This window comes from Scatophagus argus, chromosome 3 (genome assembly GCF_020382885.2).
Source record: "Scatophagus argus isolate fScaArg1 chromosome 3, fScaArg1.pri, whole genome shotgun sequence".
Lineage (NCBI taxonomy): Eukaryota > Metazoa > Chordata > Actinopteri > Scatophagidae > Scatophagus > Scatophagus argus.
In genome coordinates, this window is record NC_058495.1 from 22,324,345 (window position 1) to 22,343,019 (window position 18,675).

At 42.7% G+C, this 18,675-nt stretch overlaps 1 protein-coding gene across 3 annotated transcripts in view; it reads right to left on the bottom strand.

The window, feature by feature from the left end:
* Positions 1-1,350: 1,350 nt before the first annotated feature.
* The window catches only part of pdzrn3b (PDZ domain containing RING finger 3b), an 87,153-nt gene continuing 69,828 nt past the window's right edge, over positions 1,351-18,675 (bottom strand). For all 3 annotated transcript variants that reach the window (XM_046384777.1, XM_046384775.1, XM_046384778.1), the window contains 7 exons: positions 8,151-8,404; positions 6,443-6,530; positions 5,176-5,274; positions 4,919-4,981; positions 4,606-4,707; positions 4,255-4,371; positions 1,351-3,730 (listed from right to left, as the gene is read on the bottom strand). In XM_046384777.1, coding sequence (XP_046240733.1) covers positions 2,210-3,730; positions 4,255-4,371; positions 4,606-4,707; positions 4,919-4,981; positions 5,176-5,274; positions 6,443-6,530; positions 8,151-8,404 — 2,244 coding nt within the window. In that variant the 3' untranslated portion in view covers positions 1,351-2,209. The remainder of the gene's footprint in view (positions 3,731-4,254; positions 4,372-4,605; positions 4,708-4,918; positions 4,982-5,175; positions 5,275-6,442; positions 6,531-8,150; positions 8,405-18,675) is intronic.

Genomic DNA, 18,675 nt, shown 5'->3' on the forward strand with positions numbered 1-18,675 from the left:
CCTACTTGGGCTCTGACATAAAACACGCACAGCAGACAGGCTTCCTTTTGCCTCAGGATGTCTGATATCATTACTGCAAGTTGGCAAATTTACATGAACAGAGTCTGAATGTGGGATTCCATTAAGAATGCATATTTTATGTTTAAAAATGTATTCAAGGGAGGCTTTTGTTACCCACTGTTAAACTCTACATTAGTAATGCTGAACAAGTGTCATAAAGAAAGCGGGATTAGAAGTGAATAATAATAAAAAAGAATCAAATTCATCTTTAACTTTGTTTATTGTTTGCTTTGTCTCTTGTTTGGCAAATGGATTACACTCAAAATAGTGAGTGAAGGGAGATGCAGTAGTCTGTAACCATAACAGTAGAAATGTGTAGAAGAAAAATCCCAATTACATATAAGGAACGGTGAAAAGATAAACTAAAGAGCCTTTCACCTGTGCTATTGTTATTTCCATATGTTTACTATTAACAAGATCAATCAGTGTTTCTTTTTTAAATATCGTGGTTATCATAGTACATATTAGAAGTTGAATAAAATACTTATTTGAAGTCTATTTTTGCAGATAAACTGGTTAAAGGTTGATTTCAATTCAAAGTCCAGACACAGCACAGGTCCACCCACACAGGTGTTTCTCATTTGTCTGATTAGGCCTCCTCTGAGGGCTGTGTGGACAGACTGCTTGACTGACATCTTTCTAACTAATTAGTTTTGTTGCACCTTAATCATTCCTATTGGTTCGTAGAGTTTGGTGATCTCATGTATGACATCTCATTCGAGCAAAGCTACAAAAACTACCTGAACTTAGGCCTAATTAGCAAGATAAGTGAAAACATCAGTGATGGGCTGACTGATTGCTTATTGATTAATTACGCTGTGCACGGTACACGCATGTGCACAAAATAATGCTCTTTGTACAAGATTATTTTCTATGATGTGACCTAAAAGCAGAATTATAAAAGAACCAAAGCTACAGTACTTGATTAAACTAAATGGACAGGTGTGTGAATGAATGCACAGCAACAGTGTCATGTTAAAGTCATGAGTATTGAGTATGATCTGAAGCAGATTAAAAGAATGAGGAATGAGAGTGAAAAGGATTTCTGTACCCGAACTGTATGGCTTCTTTATTTGAGAGGAAGTCTGTAACAGACTTCAGCAATGTGCTCGGTGTTTCTGTTGGAACAAAAACATTTCAGACTCATAGAGTTTAAAGTTTGGCACATCATAATGTCTCTTTGTAACATCACAACGTGCTGGGTTTATCTGGATTCTTCCTTGCATTGTGTGTTTGTATTTTTGCCGATCTGAATTCAAATGACAAATTCCAACAGCATGGGAAAGCTCATCATATATAAAACAATAATTTATTATTTCTCTCATTTTACAAGACATCAAATTGTGTGGCTAATTAATGATTTGTTAAACTGTTAATAACTGTTCAATACATGGAATCCTAAGAAAGCAAAATTGACTACAAGGTGTGCTTTAACAGACAGACAAAATTTCAACGTGAGAGACATGTTTGTCTAAAGATACACACATACACAGTGATATCACGTTATGATATTCTCTACATTATGGAACAGATGGTACATCTCTGCTGGTATTAACTTTGGGAAATCAGCACCATAAAAGAGAAATTCAAACTAATCAATTGGATTTATTTTAAAAAATTTTATTTTTTTTTATTTACAAAAAGTCCTTTTGCAAAGGATTATGTGTTCTACCTTGCAGGAAAAAAGCATTGTTTCCATAAAAGCAGTAAGTATGCATGACGGTAAAATACTTATAAGAGATATATAGTACGAACAAAATAATGTAAAATAGTGTAAATGCTGGCTGTTTATGTATGGCACACAGGCTTTACACACTTTCCAAATCTTCCAAAAAAGTCAAATATTGTGTTTCTGTTTCCAAAATTATTCAAAAGATCAAGCACAAAGGTAGAAAAGGTAACTGAAAGAAAAAGTTTCCAAAATCATCCTCATAGCCATGTCCCATTCACAGTCCAAGTCCAACTATCATCTAAAGGACCTTTTCTTCACTCCAGTGGTGGAAAACATTTGTCCAGAAAAGGCTTTCCTTATTTCCTATTTACAAAATGCTGCCACATTGAACGAGGCAGGAATCTCTAGCCCAGCTGGTAGTGTCCTATGTACAGTCCATCAAGCCACAGTCCGGCTAGCCTGAACTCAGAGCAGGACTTAGACTGTGGTCACAGACAGGAGTGAGTTGTAGACCCTTGTGCCATCTGGTGACTTGGTACCATGGGTCAGCAGTTCCTGGATGGTCATCCAGTTGTCAAATATTTTCTTATTCCTCTTTTTCATCATCTTTTTGTGGCTGAGTTCGATAATGTTGGGCTCCTTTTTGTCCTCTGGACCGGTCTGCTCCTTCAGACAGTCGGCTCGGCTCTGCTTCATGAACTCGCGGCGCTGCCTTTGTTCTTTGGCGCGAACTGCATGCTGCTTCCTCTCCTCCTTGCTCCAGTAGCGGCCCATCTTAAGCTCGCTTATGGCATCATCGTCTGTGGTCATACCGCTGCGCTCCTCGTGGATACGCAGGGCGCGTTCCCTCAGCAGCTTGTCCCGAACAGGCCGCTTGGTGATGTAGCGTGTGCCGTCGCTGCGGATCTTCACCTTCCACTCCATCTTAGGCTCCAGGTCACTGGGAGAGATGGGGTCCCGGCACATGCTGACCAGACTCATCTGGCTCTGAGCGTATTCCACAGCTGATTTCTGCTGGATCAGCTGCATGTAGCTCTGGTAGTGCTGGGCGTGGGCGGGGATGTGGGCATGCTTGTAAGGTGAATGTGGCTGGGAAAAGCCCCGGCCGGACTTACCAGACTCTCCCAGCTTCCTCTCCTTGCTTTCTGCTTGGAGGGCTCCAGATGGCTCCTTGGAGGAGCCCCTGCTCCGGCTGGGGCCACAGGCTTCCTGGACAGGGGACAGGAGAGGCTTGTGCACCCTGCTGTTTGAGCTGGTGGAGCAGCACGCTCCAGTCGTACCCTGATTGTCTGCACCTCGACGGAGTGAGTTGTCTGGAGACAGCTCCAGAGTGAGAGGGGTGCTGCGGCAGCTCTCACCAGTATTGTAGGCACTGGAGCTGTCTTTGTCTGATTTCTCCGGCAGCTCTGTGATGTCTGAGAGCTCGTGGCGGCGTGCATCAATGCTGGTGTTGTAGTTGCGGAAGCCACTGTTGTGGAGCATCCAGGATTCACGGCACTGCTCCCTCAGCAGCTGCATCTTATGAGCACGGACAATATTCAGGCACTCCAGCTCAATGGTGCGCAGCTCCTCGTTGAGCAGCTCCAGCTCTTTGTCCACACCATCTGGGTCCTGACCTTCTGCTCCACCACCTTGGCAGTACAGACTCTGGGCTCCACCATTCCTCATCTGACACTTCAGCTCCAGGAGTTCTCTGAAGCGCTCGCACTCATCAGCTGTGATGCCCAGGAAGTCTGTGTCAGCATAGTCTGCAGAGATGAACGACTCGCTGCTGAAGGGCAGGTCAGTGCTGCCGAGCGTGTCCTGGCTGTAGGTCAGCTTTCTGCAGCTGCCCAGTGTGTTGGAGGCCGTGGTCTGGTCGTCACCAAGGTTCTCCTGCTCCGAGCTCTCGTCGTTTCGCGTGCTCTCATCTGTGCGGCCGACTCCGCTGTCCTTCTCATGGTGGTTGGACAGCAGTGTGGCTGTGTCTGTGGTGCCTCCATCCTCCTCGAGCTTCTTCTGTAATAACAGACAATACGTGGCTCAGAAATCGTAAGAAATATTCTTTACACAATTGTGTGTTTCAAAAGTGAACCTGTGCTACCACCTGTTAACCCCCAGCCATAAAGGGTTGTACACAGGGCACTGTGGTGTATAACTGTTTATAATATGGGTTAAAGCTTTTTTTTAAGGATAGCATTGGGTAGTCTTAAGAGCCAAATATACTTAAATATTTTATCTACTTTCACATTCATTGTTTCTTAATTTAAAGCTAGTCACAAGACCTTTTCATTTAAAAAGGAATCTAAAACAAAGCCTTCACATTTTTTGTAGATGAGCTTGCGCTTTTCCATATGACAGTCTCTATTTTCTATAAAAGAAAAAAACGTTGCTAAAAACAATTGAACAGCTGTTACGCTCAGCAGAATTGGCTCAGCCAAAATAATCTACAGATGAACACATATGTTCGTGCAGATTGATTAGGCTATTTTGCTTCTTCACACTGTGCTTGTGTGTGTGTGTGTGTGTGTGTGTGTGTGTACCTGCTGCAGCATGCTGGCAGTAAACTGCATGGCCTGATGGTGCTGCTGCTCCAGCATGTCCATGTGGAGGTCATCCAGGAAGTCGTTCCGGTCATCATCCATCCAGCCCTCATCCAGCTGAGACACAGTTGGGAGAAGAGACGCCTCATTAGATGCAAATGTACAAAGTTTTACTAAAAAAAAAAATAGAAGCACTACTATTGCAAGTCGTACACTTTATTTGTTGAAACAGAATGAAAACAGAAATTACTTTTAAGGAGACACCATATCTGGTTTCAAAAGTGACTAAATGAGGTTTTGGTATTTCATATTGCTTTACTGAGCTCACACCCATAATTTCTTCCTAATTACCTGGATCTCTGGTCTGGCCACCAGCAGGGAGATATTCTGGTTCCCCTCACTGGTCAGCAGAGCTACAGCATCCTCTCGGTTCTGGATCTCAACACCGTTGATCTTGGAGGGCAGAAAGATCAAAATACCGTAGCTTTTTTAAACATCAAATTCTGAAGTTTATACCTTTGGAATTTATACTTTTATGCTACATTCAACCACTTCTGAAAGTTCTTAACTTTCAGTACTGATGATTTACTCACAAGCAAGTAATGTGGTCTTAGATAAAACATAAAATCAATAGTAAAGAGACTGAACAGAAAAGCGTTCTCACCTGAATGATTTTGTCTCCTTCTCTAATTCTGCCGTCTTTTGCAGCAATGCTGTTAGGATCGATCTAAAGAAAGAACAGTGCCAGAGATTAAGGTCATTATTATAAAGGAGATCATCCTTTCTGTGTTTTACTTTCATGTTTTGGGGCATATTTATTCCATTTCCGAGTTTAAGCAAACATTATCACTGATGACAGTAATAGCAGGTGTCATTTACTTACTACTGAGGCAGACTTGAGAGCTCTCCTGCACCACATACCTCACTAATGTAGATCCCAGCCTCATCCTCATCATCAGTCCTGTAACAGATCGTCAGGCCGAGCTTGTCTTGGATATTGGCTCGGTACAAATCCACTTCCTGGTAAAACACACGTTAAAATTAACATCCCACACATCCAAAAATTATTAGGTTTCGAGTGGATTGTGTAGAAAATGGTTGTATATTTGCTCATGTTTTCCTGGACGGACTGAATATATTGACTCCAAAATAGGATCATGGGGCAGCAGTGATCCATCAATCACTGTAATGAATCTTTCAGCTGGATGCAGGGAAGCCACTGGCTTTCTTGGAGGACCACTGACAGAATGAGAGATGATGCAGAGGACTGCAGACAGACAGAGTCCCGTTTTTCACTTGTCAACACCTGTAATCTCACAGATACAGATAAAGATACGACCAGCGCTGTTCTTAGAGAGCACAGGATGGGTTCCGTCAGGGTTAACTCCCCACAACGGAGTCACAGCTGAATGCTGAAAACTATCTTAAAAGAATAGTTTGACATTTTGGAAAATTCATTTGTAGTTGGTTTGTGCATGAAGCCTTTCCTATCCTCTTTTACTTAAGACTTAAGCATTGTGTAAATTGGTTGCTTTGAAACATCTGTAAACGCGAACAGCAAGCATCACCGGACCATCTGTCTGTCATTCTTTTCTAAGACGGCGAGTCCTTCTGCAAGAAAGGTTAGTTGGGGTTTGTCTGCTGAGCATCTGCCATTAGCTGCCCTGAACTTTACCTTTCTTGTCTTAGCCTTGTAGTTGCTCCATTGATATTATTAATATCAAACAGTAGGGGGCTGAGCTTTAATGGAGGGGGGGTGTCAGGGTTGGCGGAGGTCATTGAAGGAGCACGACAGAGGCTTCATCATAGCCTCATAACTGCCTCATCCACGCATTGTTAGCGTGCATCACAGAGATTCATCACTGCAGACCTATTTTCTGTGCCATCTAATTATCCATCGGGCCTCATCTCTTAAACTTATTAGACCTTGTCACCAATAAGTAATGATGTCACTGTTGTGCATCTGCTGGAACAAACCAGCAACTTGATTCCTGTCTGGCCTACATCTCAGTGTCTGAGCCTCATCAATAACTGTGATAAATCAGGATTTGTGGTTGCGAGCAGGGCCATTTTACTGGAGACACACAGGCGACCTTGGGTTTGCTCTTGTAGCACTAATTCTTTGATGTCTGAAAGTAGATCTTCATTCACTGGAGAGTAGAGAGGAAATCGGACATTTGATGTTTACCTCATATTCCAGCTCCTCCCGCTCCATGTCCTGCTGTATACCCTCCAGGAAGTCATTTGGATCAAAGTATGCATGTCCTGGAGGATGCCTGAGAAAAGACAGAGTACAAGAGTTACACAAGTTAAACTGGAAAAGAGTGGACACAAATTTCAAGCATCCACATTAAAAAAAGGGGGAAAAAATCATTCGTTAACCCTTCCGTCAATCTGGATTTAATTTTGAGCTTAAAAACTTAATGAGAAATAGAGAGGAAGTAAGAACTCAATGAAGAAATCACTTTTGAATCAGATATATTGAAGCTACACCCAGAGGCTAATCACAAATTAACATGCTGTGTTATTAATTTGACTCCAAAATCAATTAAAGGAATCACGATTATTCATTTAAGGGCAACTGCTTCTGTCACAGAGTATAAAATGCAGCCAGAGTCTCTCTTTGAGCTCCAGGGCCCACACACACACACACACACACACACACACACACACACAGAAACAATAATTGCCATTTGGGAATATGCAAATCCATGAACTCATTTTAATGCGTCTGTGTTCCCCCGAAGGAGCACTCGTCTCCAGTAAGTGACAGGGACATTTTCCCTGCAAACTTCAGACACATACTGTGTGATCGCAGCAGTGAGGTCTGGAGAAGAAGATAAAGCCTCCTAATTAAACATTAAGGTGAAAGGTCTGACTGTGTCTGACAGTGAAGTGACCTTTTTAACACTGCTGACTTCCTCTGAATTCCTCTATCCTCTCATTTAAAGAGGACTTGCGAAAAACATGCTTAGAAATCCACCTTGATACTGTAACTTAAGTGTTTTTTTTTAAGTCAGTTTCAGGCCAGTCAGTCTTTACTACAGTTCTTTTACTAGGATATACATTTTATCGTATTTAAATCTGTTGTAGAAGTCATCTCCTACCAGATATCAACACACAGATTGTGTGGGTGTAGATTGGGCTGATTTGGGCCCAAAATCAGAATCAGTTTGATTTTAAAAGCAGTCAGTCCAGCTATGAGTCAGAGACAAAATGCCTGTTCACACACAGAAAAATGCCCACTGTGCTGCGTTGGTGGGGTAGTATTGCTTCAGGTACCGATACGGTGATGAAATATGATCCTAAAGTGCTTCTTTGATTTAAACATCCATCAGTTTGAAGGCCTGCGCAGGGGGTTATAATACCGGGAAAAGGTGAGCCAGGCGGAGCCAGGCAAAACTTTTTTGCTGGGGATCCTCTGTATCAGCACCTCCTCAGGGTCACAGGTCAGTGAATGAGGGGGGCTGTTTTTCTTTGTGCAGTGCTGCTGTCTGCTTGAACACAGCCTGATGTGTCATCTCTTGTCTGACAACACTCTAGCAACCCAGGTGTTCCAGATTTAGGCCACATTTTTGCTAACTAAGCAATCATGAATTTCAGTGGTGATGGAGGAGAGTGTTTCTATGTCCTTTATCATCTAGGTATAGACAGATATGGGACACAGCTGCAGATACAGGAGGTTTGTCCCTTCTGCCATTGACTTACATGTGCACATGCGCATGTAAGCACGTAATTATTCATACATTATAAATGCCAGTGGTTCAATGTGTAATCTATCTGATCTACAACTACTATACAAACCATGAGATCATGATAGCAGCTCCTCATCTACGTCTTGGCTGGAGATATACTGTATGTCTCTCTAGTCCTTCATAAACTGAGTAGGTACTTACTCCTCTGGCAGCAGATACTCCTCCAGTTCCGTCATGGAGGGTGAAGAAGGAGGCAGCTTCGTAAGGGCCATGATGTGCTGGAGGGTGATGTCGGTCTGGGTGCTGGTGTCCGAGACCTGTGAGTCAGCAGGCGGGTTGACAAGTTTGGGATGTGGGGATCGGCGCAGAACTTGGACCATGATGGGCTCCTTGGCGGTGCGGAAAGCCTCCACTGCCTGGTCATGGGTGGCCTTGGAGAGGTCCTTGCCATTGACCTGGAAGACGATGTGGATAGAAAAGAATCAGCAACATATTCATGATCCTGTTTGTTGTTGGAGTAGAAACAGGAAGCAAATCGTGCTGATGCAACAGTTGTCAGCCTTTTCCCCACCTGATGTTGTCATCTCTTAGACTGAAGAGAATATTCATTAGTCCAAACGAACGTAGTCATTATCTCTGATGATGAGAGACTCACATGAAGCACTGTGCCCACATAAACTCAATAGTGATAATCTGTGTTAGAAATGACTCATTACTGCCTCGGCTTGTTTTACAGGGTCGCAGTTGGACCAAGCAGAATAAGACCGTAATTTGGAAGAGTCTCTCTAATTAATCAAGGTTATTGGCTGATGCTGCACGGACGAGCCCTCATTTAGTAAAGTAAGTTCGCAGCAGAGCGTAAATTTGACCTGCTGTCGGAGACAGTGGAATGGGTGCCGTGCGTTAACCTGAGAAGATTAATTTAAGCAAAGGGCCGGAGCATGTCACAGAGAAGAGGCTAATTAAGTTTGGTTGAGGCTTAAAGACCCAGCGTGCCGATGAATGATGAGCGCAGGCGTTGCTCTCAATAAAAGGCGTCCCCAGATCCAATCAGACTTGAAATTAAAAAAAAGATGAATTAAGCCTGCACACCAAGCCATCACGTCACTGTAAGTTCACATTAGCATCTAATGTGGGAACAAAAAGAAGGGATGTAAAAAGCCAAAACAAGCAGCAGTGTTGTGGGAGACTTCATGCATACTACACCCTGGGTCACCACACTGACCCTCTGCTTCAACACGGTCTGCACAAAACTTCTGCTTAGCTTTCACTCACCACATCACACGCAATTTGTTGGTTTGTGATTCCTGGATTGTGTTGAAAGCTTTGTTAGGATCTCAGCCTGGGGCTCTTCTCATTTTACACACTCAACGCTCCCACCTCCTGACTCTCAAATTCAGCCACACACACACACACACATACACACTGACAAAGCTTTCTTAGAATGAAGCTAGTTTCTGGCAGAAGCATGTCATGTTGCAGGTCATTAGGCGTGTCATAAATCTTTAGCGTCCGTTCTCACTCCTCCTGACATCTAACATGCACGCAAGTCCGTGTTTGAAGATTAATTTTCTGACAAACGTGGCTGGTTGGTGTGCCTGCCTCAGGCAACGGCTGTCTCATTCGAATTCATGGCATAGTCTGCAGACTTAACCGTGGTGCTGGATGGGAAGAGTAGCAGTGATAGTAAATCACCTCTAGGGAATGAACGCTGCCTATATAAAATCTGACTAATGCAGACAATCTGAGTGCATATTTCTATAATCATGAGTACATATAAAACCAAAGGCAATGGGCTTGCATGTGTGTGCTGAGAAAAGGACAAAAAAGCAGAGGCGAATGCAAAAGTTAGGAGAAGATATGCGCCCACTAATAGCCAGAGCAGATTAATGCTAATCCTGGGCCTGCAGGATAATTGGATCATCTCAGTGGACTTAAACTTCTACTTCTTCTACATTAAAAATTAATAGCTCATCTATTTGCTTTTTGCACTTATTAATTCCACATTTAGAAAAGTGAGTTCAGATTTAAAACCACTACCCTCTCTTGAAAAAAAAAAGAAAAAAGAAAAGGAAAAACTGTCCTTGACCGTGAACTGAAACAACCAAAACAAGTGATATCACAACATAAAAGAATACATCTAAATTCCTATCTGCTGCTGCTGCTCGTTTCAGCAAATAAGCCTTCATAAGTCATCACAGGGGACCTCACATCCTCAGCCATCTTTGTTTCCCACAGAGAGCCACGATGTTGTACATCAGCTGAGGAATACAAGCGCCTTTGTGCTTTCTGCTCTCTGCATGCAGGCTCCAACAGTCAAACCTGGTTGCCAGGAATCCTGGGGATACTTGAAGGCAGTGAACCAGAGACAAAGCCTTTAGTCGCCGTCTTGTTGAGCCCGGAGCATTCTGCCTCAGTGCTCTCAATGGGGGAAGTCTCCTCCCAGCTGTGGAGGGGAGTCTCACGACCCCCATTCACCACACTCACCTCTGACACAGACCGGCCCTTTGCAGCACACTGGGAAAAAACACACAACACTCCTCTAACACAATACACAATGCTTCACCACCGCTGGGCTTCCCGACTACGCCACGTTAACTCGGTGCCTTAACACAGCAGCAGTTCAGCTGCTTGTGAAGAACAGAAAACTCAATTTACATCAAGTGGGTGCAGTAATGAGCCAAAGGGACCAGACTTGAACAGTTCTGGTATTCTGAATACCTCCTCAACTGTAATGTGAGGCCAGATTTGCGTTTGCGCACTTGAGCTGTTGTTCATTTTGACACAACGTAAAGACTGACACGCAAAAAATCACTCTCAACCTGTGGTGCATCCTCTGAGAGGGATCTTTGTTATATCCATTAGGGCAGCAAGGCCTTATTTAACAGAATATTAACTCAGCCTAACTCACAAATTTGCTGTGTCGGTGTCTGGTGAGGAGTTTACACAGCTGTGGCTTTGTTAATCATATGCTATATTTTCTTTAATTAAAATATCACGTTGGGCCTGCAAAGCAACAGTAGTATCAGGAACCTGTAACCTGCACAGGATTTGGTTAAGGCTGTTTCAGAGCAATTCAGGGTTTCAGTTTTCCTCAGCACCTCATGTGATAGAAATGTCAGTCTTCAGTCTTCGGGGTAATAATTAGGGGCAGCAGGGGTGAGCGGTGCTGAAAGCCCTGGCGCAGTAGCTTTGATGGAACGCAAATTAAGCTGGATTGAGATGCTGATGTGGGAATCTATGTGTGTGTTTGTGTGTCTCTTCGGTGACAGCTAACCTGCCAAAGATGGTTATCTACCGGGCAGGGAGCTCAATCTCTTTTCATTATTATCTTTGCATTATGGTAGATGAAGCAAGGCTGCCTCAGGTTTTGATTTATTCTTATTTATGTCCATAGTCTCATTGAAGTTGAGCTTCTTATTCATGAGAAACATGATTAAAAAGTAATACAGAATTTGTTAATACAGAATTCTCCAAGTATGCCAAGCCCTGCCTCTACTACTCCCTGTTGCTATGCTGTTCAAGCTTTCTTCTCTTACATGCCACATCTGCAGTTAACAATGATTTACCACTCACATTTCTGGTACATTTTTTGAAACAGTGGGCCCTTGACTTCAGACAGATGTAGATAAAAGCAGTTTGCTGGCCAACAACCAACAATATTTCTGGCTGACTTGGCACCTGTAACTGATATCAGCAACAGAGGGCTAGTTAACTGAGCTAACACTAGACTAGACACTCCAAGAATTGGTTAAAAAGGTCTGCAGTCGACTTTTTAATATTTCCAGCTGACGTGTTTTGAAAACTGTAAAAGGTTCTTAAATGTGTACATAATATCTCAATATATAATTAACAAACTAGCAGCTGCTACCTTTTCTTTGCAAGGATCTAGCTGTTTTATGCAAGGGTTACACTCCCCATGGGCATACTCTGCTGGAAAAAAAGTTTAAAAAATCTTTGACAGGGACAGAAGTATTCAATGAGAGGAACAAGACTATCACCAAAAAGCCACCATGCCAGTAACACAACTCCCCCTTCTAATCATTATCATATAGAAAAGCCTTTGCGGCATATAAAGTCAATTCACAGACTGTGTTGTGTAACATTAGTCTTTGATACGCAACGCTATTCAATCAGCCCATAATCCTGTAATAAAGAGGAGAGGAACATCATTATAGAGGCTGTGTTTCTGTTCCTTAGGGGAGCGCAGTGAGGTGAACAGAGTGGAAACTCTGCCAGGCAAACGGTCCCTTTCAGAGCCGGGGAAACCCTGGGAACTTCACTCTATAGACAAGCATTTTAAAGAGCCTTGAGACAGGGGCGCTCGCCTCCTCGTTCTGGTCGGGTACACTTCTTAGACAAATTCTTCAAAGTCTGTATTTCGGAACAGAGAAGGGGAGCTGACGTGATAGAGAGCATGAAAACTTGAAGGCTTATTTTCCGGGGGGCTATAAAACATTGAAGAGACAGTCAGAATGTGGGTCATTCTATTCGGAAAACACATTTAATCCCTCTTTTATTTCACTTTTAACCATTTTCATATGAAATAAATAAAATGCAAGGAACAGCCAATGATTCCTCCGTGTACTTCTCAATCTGTCCTGAAACCTGCACATGGTCTTAACTGGGTGGGTAGAAAACTCCCCATGGTGTGAGGCTTGAAAACATAGCAGTCTTTTTACCACAATGTGCAAGCTTACTGAGGATTACAGAACAAACAGCTAAAACCTTAATGCTGCCTGAAAGAGACACCACTGTTTACTTTCACCTAATCTGATTTAAGCATGGGACGTTGTACAGTTGATCAATCAAGAACCCAAATCACTTCCAGTGTGCTTTCTTGCTTCCTCTCTCTGGTCTAATGGGCCTTATTGATGGTTTGAACTTTACTTTGACTTTTTAAGCCCTCTAACCTGTTCAAGCACTTCAGAAATGTAAAATGGATGGGATGACTTTCCCTCATTGGAATTTATTAGTATAAGTCCTCAGCCCACCAGCTAACACCTGTTATCATTCATATGAACAACAGTGACTCAGACTGAGTGCTAATCTAAAAACCTTTGACTTAAAAGCAGACAAAACTCCAACTGTTTATTTGGGTAATTTAACAGAGAAATCCTGAATGAAACCATTTTTATGCTACTTGAAGAAGGTAAGGGAAGATTTCCTGACCAGAATGCTCTCTGTCCAGCAGCAGCACACATGCACACACACACACACACACAAACACACACATACGAGAAACACACTTGTTTCCTTTGAGGGCTGACACTACACTGAGCACTGTTCCAGGGCCAAGTCTATTTGTTCAAGCCAGCAAAGTAAAGTTTGACCCAACAGTGACTGAACAGAGCTATAACTGGTCTCAATCATGCACATAAAAGAGCCTAAAATATGATAAAGGCACAGAAGGACCACAGCCCCTTCCATGCAGGTGGCCACCACATTTGAGTCTAAATCACACATGCTGCCAGCTCCATTTTACAGCCTGATAATGAGAAATAATCATCCTCAATCATTCAAATTCCAATTGAACAACCACTCCTAGGCCACATGGGCCACACATGTTTTATTCATTACAGGGTGTACAGATACACGCAAATAAAGCACTTGCACTGTGCATGTACACTAATTTTATAATCAGCTAACTGGCTGGATAAGTTTTGTGTGGAAGAACTTGACTGGCCCACACAGAGTCCTGACCTCAACCACATCCAACATGTTTGGGATGAACTCGAAGAGAGACTGCGAGCCAGACCTTTTGGTCCAACATCAGTTCCTAACCTCACAAATGCTCTACTGCATGGATGGGCAAAAATTCGCACTGAAATACTCCAAAATCTGGAATCAAAAACCTTCTTCTTGCCTAACCTTTCCAGAAGAGTAGAAGCTGTTATAGCTTCAAAGCTGTCTGTGTATTTAAAATGCAAGGTCATTAAAGTCCTTGTTGGTGTAAAGGTGAAGGTGTCCCAATACTCCATCATTGTTATATTTCAGTATGTTCTAAAAGCTCATTTAGAGTTATGTTTGCGAAATCATTGCTGGTTTTGTCCTGCTGTATCGTCGTCATGTTGTTCTGTGATCACTCTTTGCCATTTGCTTTGGACTGGCGGTAAGTACGCAGGCTCCTGTGAGTGCTCCCCTGTGGCAGCCAGCCACCTGCTCCAGAGCTTAACAGATGTGACGGCACACCAGGGCTGATCTTAGCTGTTATTAAAAACACACAGTGTCAGGCTCCAGCGGCCGCGCTTGCTAGCTGGTGATCTCTGCTTTGTCTCTGTACGTAGTCTGTGTCAAGCCTCATTATGGGATCAGCGGCTGGGGCTGAACGGGCCATCTTTGCTGGTTCTCTTTTTCTGGTGACTGCTTTGATGGCAGGGGTCTCTGACAGCAGGACAGGGAGGACGGAAGATTGAGGGAATGAGGGGTCGTCTTGTACAAATATTTCCATCTCATTTTCTTTTTTCAGTCTTGTCCAGAATATGTCATACTGAGACCATCTGGTGCAATGAATGCTTCTCGAGGTTAACATGACATCTTTGCAGCCTTCAATCAGAGATATGGCTAATTAGGCAGCGGAACTTGGAACGCTTCAGACAGGAAATGTTCCGGCATGCTCATTTGTGAACTTCTGTTGCTCAGCAGATCAACTGAATTTGGTTTAAGTTGCTGTTCCTCTACAGGGAACAGACAGATACTGAGAGACCTAAGACCTAAGAAAGCAAAAGACTTAGCAGACAATAGTCCAGATCAGTTCAGCATGGATCTTGTGCTGAACCTCTAATTAAGCTCTGGGTCTTGTAAGAGCCGCAGCACGGTGCCACAGCCATTACAGGGTGCTTCTGGGGAGATTTAGAGCCGTAGGACTGTCAAACAGAGTTTCCAAGGCCTCTACCTTGAAGTCCCTGACAAAAGCAGCTGAGCTTACATCTCCACATGGTGCTTACCTTTAGCTTTGAAGAAAGGACTGAGGGGTTCAACGCTGTCAGAGGGGTCAAGTTTAAAAGGGAGTGCTGAGATTGCCGCAGCTCAGGCCTTTAATGATCACAAGGAAAAGGGAAAACACTTATCTAAAATGCCATGTTAGCTGCGTTTAACAGATCTTAATAATATTTGATCTCCAGCATGGCTCTATTGACACCCAATGTTGTAAACAAACATCTGAATAAGAGCATTTCCTTTGAGAAAATAATGCATACAGATACTGGATACATTAATGCCATCCCAAGTTATCAAGCCAAGTGAGTGTTTCTAATCCTGCTAGTATTGACAGAATGCCTTCAGGTGAAGAAAAATGATGTGCAGTCTTTTGATTCTTCTAAAACAGTATAAAACCATATTTTTCATGCTTCCAACACAGGAGAGTTGGAGCTAAGGTGTTTAATGAACTGGAAACATTTCAAGTGTTCATGGATTATTAAGTCCTCAGAGAGACGATGTGGAGAGCAGAGTGGGCGCTGTGCCAGGCTCACTGATCAAGAGGACCTGCCTGTATTATCAGCAAAGAGAAGTAAGACCTCCCAGAAACCTTGCCCAGAGGTAGCTAGAGATGTGCCCACACAGACTTCATTCCCCACCATCTACTGTACCTCAGACAGGCACAAGAACCACAGAGCAGCTTAATGCATTTGAAACAAGAAAAGGCTTATGTGTGAATCCTGTGGCCATAACCTAAAGAAATGCTTCATGGTGTTCTCATCAAAAAACTGCTTCTGTTCGATAATGAATGAGCATCATCATCATCATCATCGCAGCCTGATGACAGAGCCGCTTCTGTCAGAGCAAGACTCAAGACAGCTTACAGGTCCTAAAGGTTAAGTCTGAGTAACAAACAACTGTACTTGACCATGACAGCTGTCAATATCACAACATTGGGTTGAATTGATAATAACACAGCAACTAAGGAAGCTTTACGATAATCTGCACAACACAACTAGACAAGGTGAAAGCCAGCAAAATGAGCCCGAACTCAGCCATCATTAACCAGTGCCAGCAGTTGTAGGTTATGAACGCAGGACATAATGATTACACATACAAAGTGTGTCAGGGGGCTGGACTGCTAGTGTCCGCTCTGTAATGTGTGCCGTCTTAGATTGATCATTGTGGTATAATTGGCCAAAGGCCATGAAAAACTCACTCCTTGTCATAATTCTGGGTAAACCAGAACTGTTAAGCCCTGAGTTATATTATCACTAGAATTCAGCCACTGATAATTACAAGATAGGTCTCTGGAACGTTACCACATTAACACCACCAACTGATTTTTGCTTTAAAATCTCACAAGTCCTCATTTTAGCAACTTTAGCCTGACTGATGATTAAAAGTACCAAAAATTGAGGTGTTCCTCTCCACCTGGCTAAGAAGAAGAAACCCTTCATGTACCTTTCAACCTTAGAAATTGAAAGGGAGAAGAGTAGAGCTGCAAAGGTCAAAGAAATCACTTTGGGATCTGGAAAACTGCACATTTTTCACTATTTTCTGACATTTCGTGAACTAAAGGATTAATCAGTGGAGTCACCAAACAGTCTGCATGATGAAATGCAACTCTAAGGAAAAAATTTTTCAAAGTTTCCACAGAAAGCGTTCCAGATGAGAACGACAAATTCCATGAAAGTATCCAAGAATGTACAAAAAGCACCCCTATTATTAACCTTTAAAAACAGAATACAGATTCACAGTGCACCAGAAAGCATCTGCGTTATCTCTGCTGTCACATGGGGCAGTTGACTGGCTTGTCTGAGGGCAGCAAAATGACAAATAACTTGTCATGTTAAACCCGACGCACTGACATTCTCCACAGAGCCTCAGTGGCAAACGGAGCAACTGACAAAAGTAAAGACTGCTGTGAGGCAAACAGAAGTAGTCCAACAGTCTGCCAGTCCAGGAGAGCTGACAGGCAGGATGTCAACGTGACTGAAGAAAGATCAGACCAAAAGAAATGACAGCACTCTTCAGTACACCATGTTTTTGCTGTTATTAGTGGTCGGTTGGGGGTGGAGTAGAGAAGGGCTCTCTGACCTCAGTATTAACACCCATAATCCATTTATTATGCCACTGCACAACACTCATCTTTTCTTGAGACGAGCCAAAACCTTTTTTTTTCATGAACAGATGGGATCAAAGCCGAAGTATCTGCAGGCACAGTGTCTATCTGCCCCTGATGGGAGGGAGCTGTTTTTAGGGAAGAATAATGACCGAGGTCCACAGAGAGCCTGATCATTACATTCATTTAAACCAGCCACTAACCACCCAGCACCCTGTGCAGTAAATGGAGATGCAATTTGGTGTGGTGGGAGGATAACACTTGGCTGGGGTCCATTATGGATGAAAAGAGCAAGGAGCAAAAAAAAAAGAAAAAGAAAAAGAAGAAAAAAAAGCAGATTTTGATTGAGATTGAGCGTGGTACAGAAGCCTCAAAGAAGCGCAACACAGTCTGTCAGAGTCATACACCGTCTGCTGTTTTCACTCATTAGACTGGACTGGCACTCGAATCCAAGCACTCTCAGATGTATAAACCAGCACTCCATGTGTGTTGTCTCAATTAAAGCTGACACCACAGACAACAGAGAATGGCAGGTTTTCCTCTGGGGCACCACATGCCAGTCAGAGAGCAAATAACATTCCCACTGAAGGAATATATAATGATAATTCGCTCATATTAAACTTCACGCTGACATGAAACATCTTCTTTCTTAATGCTACAATCTACAATGAAACGATTTTGAGAGCAGAGCTGGAGAAGGTGGGTTCATACCGAGTTCATCCGAGGCCACAGAAGGTTCAGAGGTAGAAGATGGTTCATCGCTCTGAAATTCTGAACGACTTCTGGAGAAACTGACAAAAGCAAAAATTGTGCTTGATCATTTTTATCATTAAAAATCAGTGAGGGTTTGCTTAGCTTTTCCAAAATAAATCCAACATGCAATTTGTTTGTTTGTTTGTTTTTAGTTTGTTTGTTTTTTTAAAAAAATTTTGACAATTGTGTTGAGGCAATTAATAATTAACTAAATTACTGATTTATCAATTTTTAAAAAAAATAAAATAAAATAAAATCATGAAAAATACAAATCCATGTCGATGTCTTAAAATACAAAGATACTCATATCAAAATGATATAAAACAAAGAAATATACTAATTCTTCACATTTAAGAAGTTTGAACTGGGAAATGTTTGGCTCTTTTGCTTTAGAAATCAGCATTTGGTTGATCAACTGATTAACTAATTCAAGCACTGTTTAAAAGACACTTTATCACAATGATAAAACCTGTTCTGCTTAACTCCCGTGAAAACATTCTCCCTATGTGTTAATGGTGCATCTACAACACTCCTTCTCTATTTTCTTAGGAGGAAAAAAATGTGCAAAACAAGCAGTGGAGTGTTAAATATAAACTTTAGTGAAAGTCAAACAGGGGTTAAAGGCGGAAAGCTCCGAGTCAGCATTCAGTTGACAATGAGGAGGTGGGCAGTGATCGGCACACACACTAGCAGACACATTGAGAGGGCTGTCACCTCTTCATCACCCCCTCCTTTAAGTGCAGCGCGCCACCTCTCGCTGACCCCTGCAGCCAGAGTTCAGGCTGCTCAGCTGCAGGAGCTCCAGCAGGCAACAACTCCACTCTACTCCCACTAAGCCGCTGACCCCAGAGACACGAGCGGTACAAAGTCAGAAAACAGGATAAAATACCAAAAGAGGAAAATAAAGTACAAGAAAACAACCCAAAAGAA